We start from the raw sequence: 17,002 nt of genomic DNA, 5'->3' as shown, positions 1-17,002 counted from the left end.
CTTCTTTTCCCTCCTCCACAGGTCACATTATGGACCTTTGGGTCATCCTTACTACTCTCCTCCAGACTCTCCAACTGGGATGCATCTGACTTGGAAGTCTTTTGCTCAAAATGAGATACAACGCTCTCCCTTTCTCTTCAAGGTGTTGCCAGCAGTGTAGGATCCTATCATATGCAATATACAGAACACTTCTATTTATATATCAGAATAATTTCACTTTATCTCTGAGCATGAAGAGCGTGTTGGTTTAGCTCATTGGTGACTAACTCTGAATAATTTTATTCCGCTTTCAGAAGTGCTGCATTTCCCCAACTGGTAATTGCACATTGGATTATTCCTGTGCAAGCACAAGACCTCGTACCTGTTGCACCAACCTGACCTTACTGCACATCTCAGGCAACTTCTGTTATTTGCAAAGGTTGTTCTGAATTTCAGCCCTCTGTGCCATAATGCTTTGCTGTGTCTGCAGATTTCATCAGGATACTTTGCATTTCATCATCCCAGTCAATACCAAATTGCATGAGCTCTAGGACAGATTTTAGAGGCATACAAGCTCTACACATCTTTTGTGGTTGATGACTAGACATTGACAATTACTCAGAGTCTAAATATCCAACAAGTATTGCACCTCTCTTTCTCTAGTTTTTATCAAGATTGCATTTCCTCAGCTCACTCACATACTTGCTGGGACAATGTCAAAAGTCTCACTAGTATCAAGGTAACTAACATTCACTGCTTCCATGGTGTCTGTTACTTCACCACAATTAGTCTGTTCAGATTTATTCTTGATAAATCCCTGCTGGAACATCCATTATTCCCTGTGTGCCTTCCAGATGGTCTGTTTTTCCTAGCAGTTTCTTAAGACCTGAATTCCGACTGACCAATTAGAAACCTCAAGTTTTTTCATTTCTGGGGTTTGTTTTGATTTTGTTGGGGTTTTTGGGTTGGAGGTGATGAACAGCATTTGCTATTTTCCAACCTTCTGTAATGGTACCTGTGCCCTCTGCAACAGTGTGGGTTCAGACTGCTCAGGCTGATGTGTTCTGGGGTAAATGTTACCAAGCTCAGCCAACCTACGAACCTCAAATTCATGGATGTTGTCTTAATACTTGTGAAGCTAGTTTCACTTGATAGTTTCCTACCACAATTCATGCATTGCAGAGAATATAACCATGACATGCTATACCATCCTCTTTAGGCTCTATGCTTGACTAGTTTTTCCTGACAGTTTCTCCAAACCTGTACCTTATGGCTGTAGCTGGTTTTTTTTCGGGCCAAGAAACATGAAAGCAACAAGAACTCACACAACACATTTGTTTCCATGCTACACCATGTACTGTCCTCACAGTGCGTATCAGGTAGGTCCTTGAAAACAATCTAACTTTACCGTAGAGAGAGAAAAAAAGCCCAGATTTTAATTTCAGGAAAACACAAACCATAGCCTCGCTATACTGATCAAGTGTTGTACCTAAAGAGTTAACAATTGTAATAAGCTCGGCATCAGCTTTCTGTAGGAAGAGCAAGTGAGGAGCATTTCTTCCTTTTCATTTGAATTGAAGTATAAATTTGCTCTACCATGAAATATTCCCAGTACACTCACGAACCATGACAGGCTAAGGTCACTGACTTGTGCCAAGTTTCTTTTTCAAGGTTTGCAGGTTTGGGTTTTTTTTAAAACTAAAAATAACAGAGTTGGAATTTGTGGTCATGGTCAAACAGTGATAAAATTAAGACCAGATAAAGCCACAAATAAAATTTTTTGAGACTTGCAAGCTTGGTTTTGTTGAAGGAGGGGAAGTACTGCCATTTAATCAAAAGCACAAAGCATCAAGTGTTTGCTACAGTGAACAGAGAAGCCAAGGCTCAAAGGTCTGAAATTCAATGCAGAAGACTGCTTTTCTAAAGCACAGCCACAAGGCAGGAGAGATGGAAACTAAAGGAACGCAACGTTCATTTGTCTAGAAGTGTTTGTTACAAAAATACATCACTTGCAACGAGACATGCTTTGCAACTGCAGTACACAGTAATAATATTTAGGACAGCAGTAGTTGCTAGATGAGTCTTCAACTCAGTCATCACCATCTGAAAATGCTCAGGCTCAGCAGGATTATAACTACACCTTACTCTCCCCCAACTTCAACCAGACCCAGCAAAGCACATCTATGATAACCAAAAAGTTGGCTTGTTATTCAAGAGATAAGAATTTAGCTCCTAGCATAGCTTTCAAAGTAAACAGTCTTTTGACATGTGAAAATGCTTGGAGCCTATCCAAAAAGTTCCTGCCAGTTTAATGCTTTTTCTTGCTTCTTGTTCAGAGTGGATTCATAAGCATTACTTAAGTTGTTCTGGTTCATCAAATGTTTTTAAGGCTATTTTGGAGTATTAAAGAGACTTCACAGATTTTTTTTAAACAACTGAAGAGGACCACATTAAGGTACACACATCCCAGTCAAACAATGGTTATCGTTGTTGGATTTGATAAATGCTGCAAGAGGCACAGTCAGAAAGAACCTGAGCAAAACCCTTTCATCATGTAAAACAGTGCTGTCGTGCCACATCCTGCCTAATGCCCAACGGGCTTCAGAAGAATCACATCTTCAAACACTTCACAGTTTTAAAGTTTTAACATCTGACCAGAGAAGCCCTGTAAAAGACCAAGGGAAAAACACAACAGCAGCAGCTCATCTGGCTTTGCAGAGTGAGCAGGTTAGACTGCGGGAAATCCTGTCAGGCAGAAAAATCAGTGCCTGATTACACAGGTGTGATGTAAGGGAGAACATGGGAATTGCTCTGGAGACTGCCTGCCTAAGAGGGCAGCTCACAGGAGTAAAGCAAAGCAAAACAGGACATGTAGCAGAAGGACTGGGAACTCTGCAGAGCAATGAAGTGAGCAAGCTTACACTAAATTAGAACATTACCTCATTTAGCTATGGTCAACTGGTATTGCCCTGAGATCAAGAAGAAACATGACAGTGTGCGCCCCATTACAAGTCTTACTTTTAAATACATTATCCTGTCAGGATTAATCTAATGTCTATGATTAGCCAGAAGATTTTAGCCCGAGAAAGTTTTTATTCAAAAGAGACAAGAGATAAACAAGTTTGTACCAAATAAAACTAGAGCTTTATCACCTGCTGCCAACAGCATACAGTTTCTCTTTATACAGGGCAAGGATTGGTTGGTAATACTTGGTGACAGCACACAGCTGTTTGCTGAAGGGCATGAAGCTGTATGGAAAAAATTAAAAAATCCATATTTTAAGGGGCCTCTGGAGTCCAGCCTCCTATTTGAAATGAAGCCATCACCAATGCTAGATCAGGGCCGTTGTAAGCTTTGTTGAGCTAATTCCTGAACTTTTTCAGGAACAGAGACCCACCTCTCTTATAAACTGTTCCCTGTCCCTTGCTGTCCACCTTATGAGTAAATTTTCCCTGAAGCCCTTCCAGAACCTCCCGGACTACAATTCAGATCTGTAGCTCCTTGGTGTATTATCTAGGGCTTGACCCCACAATCTTCTAACTACCCTTCCAACAGCTGTAGGCTCCTGTTAGATCACACTGCACCTTCTCTTCATAGGCTAAACCAGCCCTGCTCCCCCCAGCTCTCCTCATAGCCCACATGTTCTAGGACCCCAACCACCTTGGACTCTTCTCTCCTGTTTTTCAGCATCTCTTAAACCAGGAGGCCCAAGACAGTAATATAAGTGAGGCCTTCCCAGCGCCATGCCAAAGAAGTAGTAACTTCCCTCAATCTGCTGCTCATGCTCTTCCTAAGGTAACCCAGCATGTGGTCTGCATATTGCATGATGAGCATAACATTGGCTCATATTTAATTTCATATTCAAAGAAAGAAGTCAATTTATGACTCATATACTGGTTTATTTATTAACGTAAATTGAGAGTCAAACACCCAGAGGCTAGAATCCATTAACATGTATTTTGAGTAGTGCCTTTAAAGAGTCATGGTGGATAGAAAGTCAAAACCAGCACGGATAAGCAGAAGATAATACTGGAGGCCCTTAGAAGTTCGTGCCAGACTGATATGCATGGCCACAACCACTCTTTCCAGTGTAAAAACAGTTCATTGGCTTCGAGGTCAGAAAGATGAGACTACATTAGTGCAGGAACCAAACAAGGAAAGTCTCTGCTCTGAGTGCCATCTTAGTCACTGAGAGGTTTGTCCTAAAGTACCCTACCAAATCCCATTTCACTCTGCAGACCTCCTCTCACCCATGAAAAGGGCTAGATAAAAAAGCAATCGCTATAGAGGCTGCTTGACGTGCAAACAGAAGGCACCAAAATACTCTGTTAAAGACACTGTTATGAGAACCTACACTGGGCTAGAAAATTTAAAAGGCTCCAAGAGGAGTTTTATATAAAAGTTAACATATAACATGTTGTATGCTATTTTATATCTAAGAGGGAGACTTTAGACTCAGATGTTTTCCTTAGACCCTGCAGTCAATACATAGAAAATGCAAGTATGAATTAATCGCTGCATGGTCAATATAAAAAAGCTACTGTACAATATAATTTAGGCAGGACAGGAACCTCAGACTATGGCAAAAATTATGAGTCATGTGGATTAGACGCTTAAGGGTGGCAAAAATCAAGATAGAAAGGTGAGCCCAAATTTAGATGACAACTGGGGAAGACAGCTACACAGCAAAGGTTACCCAGAAAATGCCTGTGTCATTTTAAACTGCAACAAGAGATACTCCCAGTATAAAGACAAGCAATAATCTGTGCTGGCATTGGTCTCTGTCAGTATTTACAAAAAATACCCCACAAGAGTTGCCACTGTCTCAGAGATTTGTCAGAGAGGTTAGCAGAGCAATTCCTATTTTCACCCAGACCTCTCTCCTTTGAGAGTCAGCCAGCTGACTGAAAACCAGCAATAGAATCAGAAGTTTCTGAGCAATTTATTAACTAGTAGGAGCAAGTACCAAATGTTACAAATTTGATAATCATTGATTTAGAAGGTACTTTGCCTGTAAAGGACCTCAAAGTAGGTTAAAAAAAGTTCTTCAAATATTGTAATTCACATCTTGTGATGCTGGGGAGTGCTTTTCAAGTATGTTATGCACTCAACCATTCCACCAGTCTTCACATGCTCACACTACAAAGTAATATTCAATCTACTGCTATAAACAAAACCTGGACAGGGCAATGCAAGAGGACATTGTGTAGGCACCCTAGTTCCCAGTTTTCTGGTAAGTCCCCATCCGCATTAATGATTCCCAACTGTTAATTCCTTAGCCTTCCCACTCTTGGAATCCCTTATGACTTACATTTTCTCATCTCAGCAACTTCTTGTTTACATACATTGCTGCAGCTCAACTGCAGAGACCATAGGAAGAGATTTGCTTGTGAAGGGACTGCAACTTTTTTTTGAAGTTACAGCCTTTCTACTGATGGTGCTCCTCTGCCATTTCAGGATAAGCAAATGAGGTTTTCTTACTGAGAGGAGGCAAAACAAACACCACAGGAAAGCAATAAAGAACCATGGGGCAGGCTTCCAATGGGTTAATAACTGTTCTGTATCTTCAGCTTTTCAATACTAGGGATTCGGAGTTACCTGACAAGCAGTTGGGTTTTGTCCCTAGCAAGCTGGGCTGATAGAAGGAACACACTCTTTTGGGTTCCCACACAAAGATAATTCCCAAGATTTGACTGAGCACTGATGAGACAAGTGTCTTGCAGTATAACAGATGTGGCCCTTCACAGTGAGAGCAGCAAAAAGCAAGGCAGTGTATTGAACCCTGCAGTACCTGACTGGAAGACATATCTGGCTAAACCTTGCATTAACTCTGCTGGCCAGGTAGGTGGTGCCGACTCCCCCGTTTCTCTCTTTAGTCGAAATGTCAGCTCAAAGCCAAAGCCACTTGGTCCATCTGTTCCTGTAAACCTGGAGGAAACGAAAAATAAAAAGTCATGACATACGTGTAACCAGAGCAGGCTTCAAGATTAGGACCATGGAAAAAGGACGAATGTTCTCCTCATAGAAAAGAGAAGTTCAGAAATTATCTTATTTAGGTCTACTGTAGCTCGAATGGCATAACATTGTTAGGTTAGCTGATGTAATACAACTTCAAAGATAATTATCATAGCAGTGTTTTCAGTCAGAATAACGCAGCCTTGGAACCATGACTTCTTTCCTGGGACCAGTGGGATTTTCAGCAACCTGAATTTATTTTTAAAACGTCATTGTAAGTTTTGCACTGATAGCTAAATGGGAATACCAAAGAAAGTGCGTAACAGAAAATGTTATTCCACCCTTGTGAATTCAAATTTCTACACATTGAGAAGTGGGATGCAACTAAAGTACTGGGTAGTAGGTTTCTGGGTTGAAACAGCTGAATATTTTGATGTACAGCACAGAATTTCTGCTTTGCAGATAGTCAGCAGGGGAGAGGGAAACAAGAAGATACAGGAAGAAAGTTAATAACCTCTCACACAATGCACTAATTCTTACTTTGCTTCAACATATGCCTGCACTTATTCTCCTTGCATATCTAAGAGGACGACAGTGGAATAGCATTGAATATGACAACTACTGTTAAAGAAGCAGTAGTTTGGCAGTATCCTCATTCGACAGAGATAAGTGCCAGTTTATTTGGTTTGGTCAGATAGGGTCTACCCAGGAGAATAAAGTCATAATTGAAGTATCAAGGCTGTAAGAAAAAGGAGTAAATAAGGGATACTACATACTACTCTTGCCTTCAACAAAACTAGTCCTTGAGAATCCTTTCTTCTTATCTTTATACATACAGGAAATTTCCTGTTCCAAGTCCCCAACAGCTAAAAATGCCACATTTGCCTGTGGAAAATGAGAAACCTCCTAGACAAATATGTAAACTTGCAAATTTGAAAGAAGCTGGGGACACCTGTGTCCTTTTCACCACCATCATCACATCCCTTACTCATTTGCTGTGCCTGTTCCACAAAGGCAAAGGAAAAAAGGAAGGATTTACAGTAAGCATAAAGACACTTTACAGAAGCTTCCATAAACTAATATTGTTCTGTAAGTTCAAATGTCCAACACCTGCAGCTATTGGCAAATTCTCTGGAGAAACTTTGCAAACGTCTTGGATGCTGGTACCTTGCTAGCACATACGAAGGATACAATGTACAAAGCGTTAATGTACTACTACTAAAAACAGTCAAACAGAGCAGTCAGGAAAGTAATTAGAGCACTTTCCATTTGAAAAACACAGCTCACCAGCAGCATGGTGACCAGCTCCAAGTGTTGGAAGGATTGTCCTGTTAGTAAGGAATTTGAAGCAGAAATGCTTTACAGTGACCCTGCCTTATGGCACGTGTTAAAACTGATCAGACTTAAGCATTGATGCAACTCCTTCATCATGCAATGTAACTTTATTTGAGGATTCTTCAAGGAAAGTTTGCTTGCTGTAGACTTTCAAAATATGTAATGAAAGTAGTTAAGAAATGTACCCAAGGACAGAACTACACTATGGGACAGCCCAAAGAGAGAACAATGGCAGTTATAATACAGCAGTCAAAAAATGCCTCGGCTTTACAGTAAGACAATGATCTGACATAGAGCATGTGCAGGAAGGAAACCTCAGAATTAGTATTTTGTAGCTGTGCATGGCCCCAGGTACATACACTGAAAGTTGCAACACAGCGTTAAGTTTTCTGTGCTAACAGATCTGCATATTTCACATTGGTTGGTTTACACCTTGGTTTTGCTGAGCCCTGCAGTTTGGAGTGAAAGTTTCTTTTAAACACCCAACAAATCCTAAGAAGGGGAGGGAAATAATATTTAAAATCTGTGATTGAGAACAAGAGAGTAGGTATTGAAAGTCAGTCAGACATTGGCAATAAACAGGAGTAAACAATACAGCAAATAAAGGCTTTATTTCATTAGTGTGAAAATATACAAAGCATGTCCGCTTCTGTTTCTCTCCATATTACCTTCAACAAACACTGATGAGAATTATATACTACAGAAGCAAATTCTCCATGAATAGAGCAGAAAACACATTTCAGAATGGTCAACTGGTGGACATAAAACCTCTTTCAGGTAACAAGTGTACCTTTAAGCAACAAGTCAAATAATGACATTTGGCTCTTAAACAAAACAAGAGCTTACTGAATAACCAGGCAGCCAGGGAGTAGAATCTGGATGTGCAGTAAAACCTGTATTCTGCAATCAGCATGCAGGTCTACCAAAGAGACTGATAGAGGATGGTGATAGCCTCACAAATGCAAAGTTGTACTTTGTACGTTCAGCACCCCTGTAGTGTTTTAGTAGTTTCACATACCAGTTAGCAAAGGAAAAACAGAAATATTTCTTAAGGGAGAAACAAAAACACTTCAAAGTGGGGAGTTTTCAAGGACTGATGCCAGAGAAAAGCATACACCAGAAACTGAAAGATGTTATGAATGGGTCAATTTTAGGAAAGATCAAAGGTAACAAAAAGCCTTCAAGCTGATCTTTCAGTCAAAATTTTTGGAAAGTAAGATGGCTCCCTATTGAATTTCCTCCTTTCAAGGCCGTTCTGAAACAACACAGCTTTACTTCTAATATGCATTGAGCTAGAGTTTAGTGTTTGGGGTTTTTTTCAACTCCACAGATATCTCTGCTTCCCAGAAATAACTGCTTAAAAGACGACCGCACATACTTTACATTGATCCCTATGCAAGTTACTGAGTAACAGAAGTGTTCAGGTGAGTATCAACAAAATTTAAAGCAAGATGAGCATTTAGGAGAACACTGCTGGTCAGCAACATATCAGTAGTTGCAAAGCAGTAAAACTGACAGGTAATATTACTTACATGAGTTTTTTCGTATGTTAATGAAAGAAACTCTAAAACAGAGAAGAACTACTAGAAAATGAATAGAATAAAAGATAAAGAAACAAGCAGTAAGTTACTTCCCTTCTAAGATTTAAAAAAAATCTCCGAAGAATCCAAATATGTATTTTCTAAAAAAAAAAAAACCACACTCAAAAAATGCAGCAGCACACAATGCTTATAATTCTCAAATTCTTAACAGTTAAATCTTAGAAAAAACTATTTCCTTATAAGACACTAGTATTTAAAGATTAGACTTAAAATGGTTTTGAGTAGTTTTGAGAGTCACAGGTTGCTGAAATAGACTGAGTTGTTACAATGAAAATTTAAATACATTCAATTCACCTGTATTGTGCAGCTTCTCCCAGGTCTATAGTGTCTTTGATCTATTTAATTTTAGGTTGGTAATTTGTTTTTGGAGAAACTGTGACACGTGGCTTTTAATGCTTGAGATTATTTAAGAAATCCTTTATGTTTAAGTCAGACAAGTCTTTTATAGGAAGAAATGTTAATAATCAGAATGTGATTAGGATAGTAATTTTCAGTTAACATTTTTGCCAAAGCTTTTGCTTTTATTCTTCAAAAAAAGTCTTGTATTTGAAAGTAAGTTGAATATAGTTTCAACAGCTACCACAAAATTTCGCTCAGTGAGCAACGGACCATAATCCAGGACCAGAGCTCCTGGCCAAAGTCTGGAGGATGTACATGACAATGGAGGCAGACATGAGCTTCAGGAACTAAATAAACCCGTAACCTTGCCACATGCCTCTGACCCTTGGTCTAACAAAAATCACAGAGAATAATCCAGTAGCCACGTTGTACAGCCTGGCTTCTCTTACAGAACTAGGGAGTGAGTGCTTACACTGGCCCCAATTCCAAAATTTGTGAGGATAAGTGCATTAAGAATGCATTAGTCCACTTGTGGAGAGGAGATTAACAGCCACAGCCAATAAACACGTGGGAAATAACTTTGCCCAGTAAGAAGCCCAAGACCTCCAGACACACATACCATACGAATGGAAGACCAAGAAAATGGCTTTTCAGCCCCCACAAGGATAAAGAAAGCCCTTCCTTATATCTGGGCTGTAAACTGCTGCTCATTCCCCCTATTAACTGTGTCCATTTTTGTTAAAGGCCTTACCAACAACACAAAAGATGCACCTATCATAATCAAGAAACCTACACATGATCAGGGAGCTAATAAGTGAGATTTGGCATAAACAAGTTAATTTATACCAAGATGTTTCACTACTTCCCTGTGGAAACGCTGGATTCCCATGTCAGCCTCCTCCTGCAGGGTACGTCCCCACTGCTTAGGGGTTATCTTAGGAGGCTGCTGAGGAACTGGACAAAACAAGAATCACAGGCTTGTAGATGTTCAAACTCATGCTCCTTTCCACAAGTTCCCAATTTTCAACAAACTTCCAGAAAAGTCAATCACCTTCAGCCAGCCACAGTCAACCAACAAGCTAAAAAAACCCCACAAGGTAGTTCCAGAAGAGACAGACTGAAATAGCACAATTTTCCACAGAAAATTGGATGGAGGGGTGAGGATAGCCCATAGATGGAAGAAGTCCTGCTAAAGCACACAGAAGCCAGGTTTGCTCATGCCCTCTCCTACAGACTCCCCCAAGTTCACTGCTTCCTGCACCTGTACTAACTTGTTCCCTTTCAAGCGGGCAGCAAAGCCTCCTCAACAGGTTATTCTGACCTCAACTCCTGTGTCAACTGCAGAGGTAACACATTTTTCTTACACACTTTTAGTTCTACAGAAGCAAGATTCTGGCACTACTGGGGGTTGAGTTTTTTTGTTGCGCAAGTGAGGTGGGGACTGGGGGGTGGTTTTGGGGTAGGGTTTTTTGGTTGTGCTTTGGTTGTTTGCTTTGCTGTTTGTTTGTTTTTTTTTTTAAATCTGAAGGTGATTAATTCAGACTACAGCCTATTTAGAAGAAAGGCCTTGGAGCTCAGTTCAGCATCTCAACACTTAAGTGCTTTGCAGGTCATTTCTTCAGCAAAACAACTACAATACAGCAGTCCAAAAGTGCCTCAGCTTTACAGTAAGACAGTGATCTGAAATGAAGCATGTGCAGAAAGGAAACCTCAGAATTAGTATTTTGTATCTGTGCATGGCCCCAGGTACATAAACTGAAAGCTGCAACACAGCACTAAGTTTCTGTGCTAACAGATCTGTGTATTTCACATAAGTTGGTTTATGCTTTGGTTCTGCTGGACCCTGCAGTTTTGAGTGAAAGTTTCTTTTAAACATCCCTAAACTGCTAAGAAGGAAACAAAATACATCCATATTTTGCCCCAAAACTAAAGATACTAAGTATAAGGAGACAGCATAGATTGTATTACACCCACCACTGCTTTGCCCCCTCCAACACAAAGGCACATCACCTTTATAGCCAATCCCATGGCAAAGCAGTCATTCAAGTTTTCACAAAAACAAACACTGATGAAGAAATTCCTGGCTTGCTGCATGCCCACATGGCACACATCAGATAGTTTTATATTATGACTACAGCAGTAATGGAAGGCTCTGGTGTCTGCCAAGTCAAATCCAACCCTATATTTAATATTAAAACCTTATTTTGTCGCATGAACAAAAATAAACCTTTTGAAAGCCAAGGTCATATATTACATGCCATTCTTTGGGTTAAAGCTCCCTTTATCTGTTCAGCAAATCAGCTCAGCAGAACAGACCACATTGCAGCACTAAGCATACCCTGAAGGACCCTGGCTTGTTCCTTTAATGAGGTAAGAGTTTCACTGATCACGATATTTAGTTCCAGCAAAAGAATCCAAAGAAATAGAGGCCCCTTTATTTACAGAGCCATGTGGCTGGGCCCCCCAAGCCCCCTGCCACCCCATGCTCTGCCAGGCCCTCTCCTGAAGCCACACACAGAGAACTGAAAAGCTGCTCCCCTCCACAGCAAAGTACCCAGGGCGTTTTTCACATCAAATAACCCAGCTTAAGAGGATCAAAAGCCAAACTAGCCTTTTGCTTTAAAAGTAGCTCTGAAAACCAGAGGCTTTTCAGTTTAAATCAAAGCTATTTGCCAAAGCATTTTCATTCTCACTTTTGCAAGGAATGAGAAAGTTTGCCTCACTGCAGTGCAAAATGGCTGTATTTCTGAAATTCTGTTTTTGAAAGCTACACAGCTCTGGACAAGGAGCAGAGTGTATGAGGTGTTTATTTTTTGAGAGTTTAAGAGTATGTGTATATAAATATATTAGGTGAACCAATCCCTGAAAATGGGAATTTACGCAGGGAAATGCTGGCCCTACACCACGATTATTTCAGCCAGGGAACAAGAAGAAAGCTCTTTCAGGGTATTTGGGATAGTTAGGACTGCACTTTCAGAAGTCACAGCTCCACTCCCAGTAGCTCCAGGGAGGTAAAACAGGTCTCTTCTGGGAAGCCAGGGCAGGCTCACAGTAGTCTGGACTGACTGGAGCTGAAGGCTGAAGCTGGGACCATCAACCACTACTTTTGTGAAGCCACTTAAGATGCCTTTTGCTTCAACTCCCTAATTGCATTTCCCCACATCTACAAAGACAAAGCTTCCTGCTCTGCTGCTGGTGAGCTGCTCTGATACCATTTTGAAGACTGCAGAAATACAGTATCACTATATTTCTAAGCCTGGCATCAGGAGGAGCTGCTGTTAATTTCCATCAGAAAGCAGTTTTAATTCTATCCCCCATGTCCATTCTCACACCCAAAAAACTCACAGTAACTGCCAGCCCATAGCTTTTGGTACTCCAGATCAGCCTATCAGGCCATTTTATAAATTTGAGAAGGTGGTTAATCCAAGCTGATGGGCAGTGCCCATCATTCTGCTTGATCAGACCAAAGTATTTGAAGGCCCAACGCTCACTAGTGTTTTAAGTCTGCATAGCTAGTAACCATCCCAGAAGATTTTTCTATTAGCAACACAGAGACCTGTTGTAGCAAAAAGCATCAGGTCATTAAGTACCAATGATTGAGCAAATCAAGTCATATATAATTACCTTTTCACTGCTCACGTCACCTTACAAACAAGCAACACAAACAGTGGTCTCCTGTCTAAAACCCAAGGAGAAGACCTCAGCAGCCTCTTAACAGCCATTAACATCTTAGTTATCTCCATCTCCTGGGAAGGACACCTGGCAAGAGCTGATGTGCCCCAAATAAGATTATGCAGAGTCAGTTTTCTGAATTCAAGCTCTGGGTGCATTACACAATGTTCTCCCACCATAAGCAAGTGACACTCAGATTCCAGAGCTTGGGGGGGGATGGGGACACGGGACACACAATAGAAAGAGGGAAGGGAGGGGGGAGGGGGTGGGTCGGGAAGAAGTGACGCTACCTAGTGCTTCCAGCATTTTGCCTAACAGGAATATTATTTTTTTTTAGTACAGCTGTCAAACAACATAAAAGTCTCATACAAGAGCCCTGATAGCATGCTGGGACACTCCTGTGAAGCAATTTCAGAAGAAAATAGGCACAGCAACCTCCCTACATGAAAGGCTTAAAAAGTGTCCAGGAAAATTATTTCAGCCAAAATCCACCTGCTCACTCACATATTCTCCTGGGTTGTCTCCTGGCATTGAAAAAAGCAACAATTTTAAAGAAAACCCCATAAAAATATCAGAGAGAAGCAGGGGGTGGTTATCTGGACATCAGATGGTTATCTCTTCAGACAGGAAATTCCAGGAGCTCTCACCACCCCAAACCTGCAAGCAGAGTCTTAATGGACTCATTTCTAACTTGGTTCAAGAATAAGTTTCACGCCTAAGCAGTGCAATTACAAATGCAGAAAGAACACATGCTCAAAGATCTCTGTTCATATAAAATTAAGGTCAGAAAGCAAGTGACACACACATGGTGCTCGAGAAATCGGTCTATGGCTATGACCAAAGCTGTCACTTAGAGCTTGCTCTTGCAGTACATTACATCAAATGTGTAAGCCATCAACCAAATGCAAAATCTTTCTAAGAACAGCAACTTAAATTGTTGTTAGAGAATTTTTCCAATATCTAAATCCAAACAGCTGCAGAGGCACTCGCTCTACAGTTATTTGGAGGTGGGTTTCTCAGCTTTCCAAAACTTGAGATAGACCTGAGTAAAAATTGTGAATCTATTTGTGCTGGCCAGTATGAAAATGCAACTGTGCTTCATTAAGCTACCATTCAGCAAGTGAACTGCTGTTATGGGGCAGAAGGGGAAGAGGAGACTCCAATTTAAGTTTCGCTCACACATACACAACCTGAATTGCACACATTTTACTATTCAGCTTCTTCAGAACTCAGCTGGTGACAATCTTGCCCCTGAAGTCTGGAGATTCATAGTTTAGGTTTTGTTTTTTTAAAAATTGTTTCTGTAAATAATGGATGTTGATTCAACGGATAAATGATTTTTCCTCTAAAACTTCAGACTACAGAATCAAGTCAACCGTACTCCTAACTCTGCAGACACAACTGTCTCATGACAGAGAGTCACTTGAACTACTGATAACACAGCAAGGGTTTCCAGCAGCTTTAGACACAAACAGCATGGGAATTGTTTTGTGCATTTTGTAGACCTGACAGACTGGCCACTTTTTACACACCTAAATCAGTCAGGCATGTGAGAAGCACTTGGCACCTCAGCACGACTAAAATGTGTCCACACCACAGTCACCTACAACACACAAGGAAAGGCTGGGCACTGCGTTTGTTCAGCCTTACCAAAAGAAGGCTAAAAGGAGGGGGGGATCTTATTGCTCAACTACCTATTGGTAGAGCAAAGGGAGGACAGAGCCAGGCATTTCTCAGAGATGCACAGCAAAATGACAAAAGTAGATTCTAGTTATGGGTATCTGGAAATCTTTTTCACATGACAGTCATCAAGCCCTGGAACAGGATCCAGCGAGGCTGTGGAAGTTGGCCCTCTGAGTAGGCATCAACCAGAAACTTTCAGAGGTCCCTTTCAGCCCAAGTGATCCTATGAAGCATCACAGCCAAGAACGCAGGTATGAACTTACACTACAGGTACTCTGTGTCCAAACCCAAGTTGGCAGGACCCACAGCTGGTAATTCACAAACATGAGTTAAACTCATTTAGACAGAAGTAGTTACTATACTCCGCTCCTGCCCAGCCCCATGGGAAACAGCTCCTGAGCTATGCTCTCTCCAGCCTAGCATGCTAAAGTAAACCACCATCAGTTTTCAGGTCATTTTAATGTGCTGGGCTGCAAGTTAAGGCAGTTTAGGAGTTGCTTCTTGGAGGTTCAGTTGTCCATGCCATGAAAGTAGTAGCATCTGGAAGAAGGATAGGATCCCATTTAGCTGCTGGAGGTTAATTACTTTGAGCGTTAGAGGCTTGGAAGCATTGCTGTCTCATTCTGGAGAGCACCAAGATACAGTCATACATGTATGGATAATACACGTAGAATAAGGGCAAAAGGCTGTAACGGCCCTGTTGATGCCAAAGGGATCTATCTGCTTCATCATTAACACTGAGTCAAGAAACTGCACAACACTTCTGAAGTCCTAAAACAGCATCAGGGTGACCTAAGTTTGAATCTCGTCTGTTACAAACTTCCCATCCTCCTCAAGAAGTTACTTAGGAATTTACTTCTTAGATGTAAAATAATGATATTTCCCTGCTTCAAAGAGTAATGTGGCACACTCATCATATAGGAAATGCTTATATACTCCATCTATCGAGGTCACAAAAGCTGGGAAATTAACTCCACATTCTGCACAGCATGGACAAATAACTGAACATGGGAAATGACTAAAACAACAAAATATGAAACAGAAGGTTGCATGGGATGTGTCACTCTCTACTCCAGCAAAAACTGTCCACGCAAGGGCAGTTTACTTTTTATTTTCTCTGTTTTATGGTGTATGGATGTAGCAATACCAGTAGGTGATGGTTTGATCTCTCATTAGTCATAACTAAACCGACAAGAACAAACCATTCCATCTTCATGATTCCCAAAACACGTATTAAAAAACCTACATGAAATCAAGTGACTAGAGAACTGGCCATGATTTTCAGCTTGAGGGCTCACACGTTTCTCCACAGAGCCACCCAGGCCTCCCACCTCACAGCCAGCAGAACCCATCCCAACCCAGCTGATGGGTCTCTGAGGACAGGTTCTCAATGACCACCTGCAGCACGCTGCAAGCACAGTGAGCACTGCAAGCAGGGCTGCGCTTCTTGGCACCACAGGGAAAGTGCAGACAGTCTCACTGCAATTGCTCGGGAAGTTGCAGCAGAGTTGCATCATCTTAATGCCCACTGAAAGGCTCTGGAAAGAACAGCCAGGTGTACAATAAGGATTTACTGTTGCATTCACAGAACAAGGGGCAGGGAATAGTGAAAAAGAGAACTTGCCAAGATCTGTACTTTAACATTTTACTGAAGCTGTCTATTCACGCTGCACTTTAGAGCTACTCATCCTTCACTTCTACAAGGTCCAGCAGATCAGTGCTCTCATTTGACCAGAGCTGGAGGTGATTCCGCAAACAAAGCACACTGTCACTGCGCTATACAGTGCACTAGGGAAGACCACCTTTCATCTGCACACAGATCCCATTTCATATTGGGACTGAATCCTTGGCTCTGATACACTGATCTTTGCATAGCCTGCAGGGAATGGTAATACAGCTCCAAAACTTCACCCAAGGGCTCAGCTGCAACCTCATCAAGCAAAAGAACATAACCAAAGGGCCAGTTCAAGAAAGCATGGCTAGGAAGGACAGTATTGCTGTGCTGGGAAAAGGGCATCGACTTTTCTTGCAGTGTCTGCTGGCTCCTGCCTAGCTCTGACTGTGGAAAGTTCTGCAGCTGCTGGGAGGAACCTATTCGCATAACAAAAGCAGCTTTCAAAAGCAGTATGGGAGGGTGGAAAGAAAAAGAGAAAAACCCAGAGCTAGAAGCTAAGTGACAGCTACAGTTAGTTTTTTCAGCATTGCCTGAAGTTTCAGGCAAGCATCAGGGCTCCAGTATGTTACATAGAACATAAACGTGTCTTCCATTACTTCCCTGCTGGCTAAAGAACATATGTTACAAAAAAATCATGCAAGAAACAACTAAAGTAAAGCACACCCTCAAGCACATTTTTAGGATGCTCATACAATTAAGTTCTCAGCTGTACAATAAATGAGCTTGAGGCATATAAGGTATTTTTGGAGCTTTTAGAAGCCTG

The 17,002-nt window shown here is 41.2% G+C and overlaps 1 protein-coding gene across 5 annotated transcripts in view; it reads right to left on the bottom strand.

Annotated features, from left to right (window-relative positions):
- SUFU (SUFU negative regulator of hedgehog signaling) overlaps positions 1 to 17,002 on the bottom strand; it is a 102,006-nt gene that overhangs the window by 64,072 nt on the left and 20,932 nt on the right. For all 5 annotated transcript variants that reach the window (XM_037401405.1, XM_037401401.1, XM_037401402.1 and 2 more), the window contains one exon: positions 5,771 to 5,907. In XM_037401405.1, coding sequence (XP_037257302.1) covers positions 5,771 to 5,907 — 137 coding nt within the window. The remainder of the gene's footprint in view (positions 1 to 5,770; positions 5,908 to 17,002) is intronic.

The sequence above is a fragment of the Falco rusticolus genome, chromosome 9, assembly GCF_015220075.1.
Source record: "Falco rusticolus isolate bFalRus1 chromosome 9, bFalRus1.pri, whole genome shotgun sequence".
Classification (NCBI taxonomy): Eukaryota; Metazoa; Chordata; class Aves; order Falconiformes; family Falconidae; genus Falco; species Falco rusticolus.
Note: the sequence above shows the minus strand (reverse complement) of the source record. Positions and strands in the feature narration are given on the sequence as shown.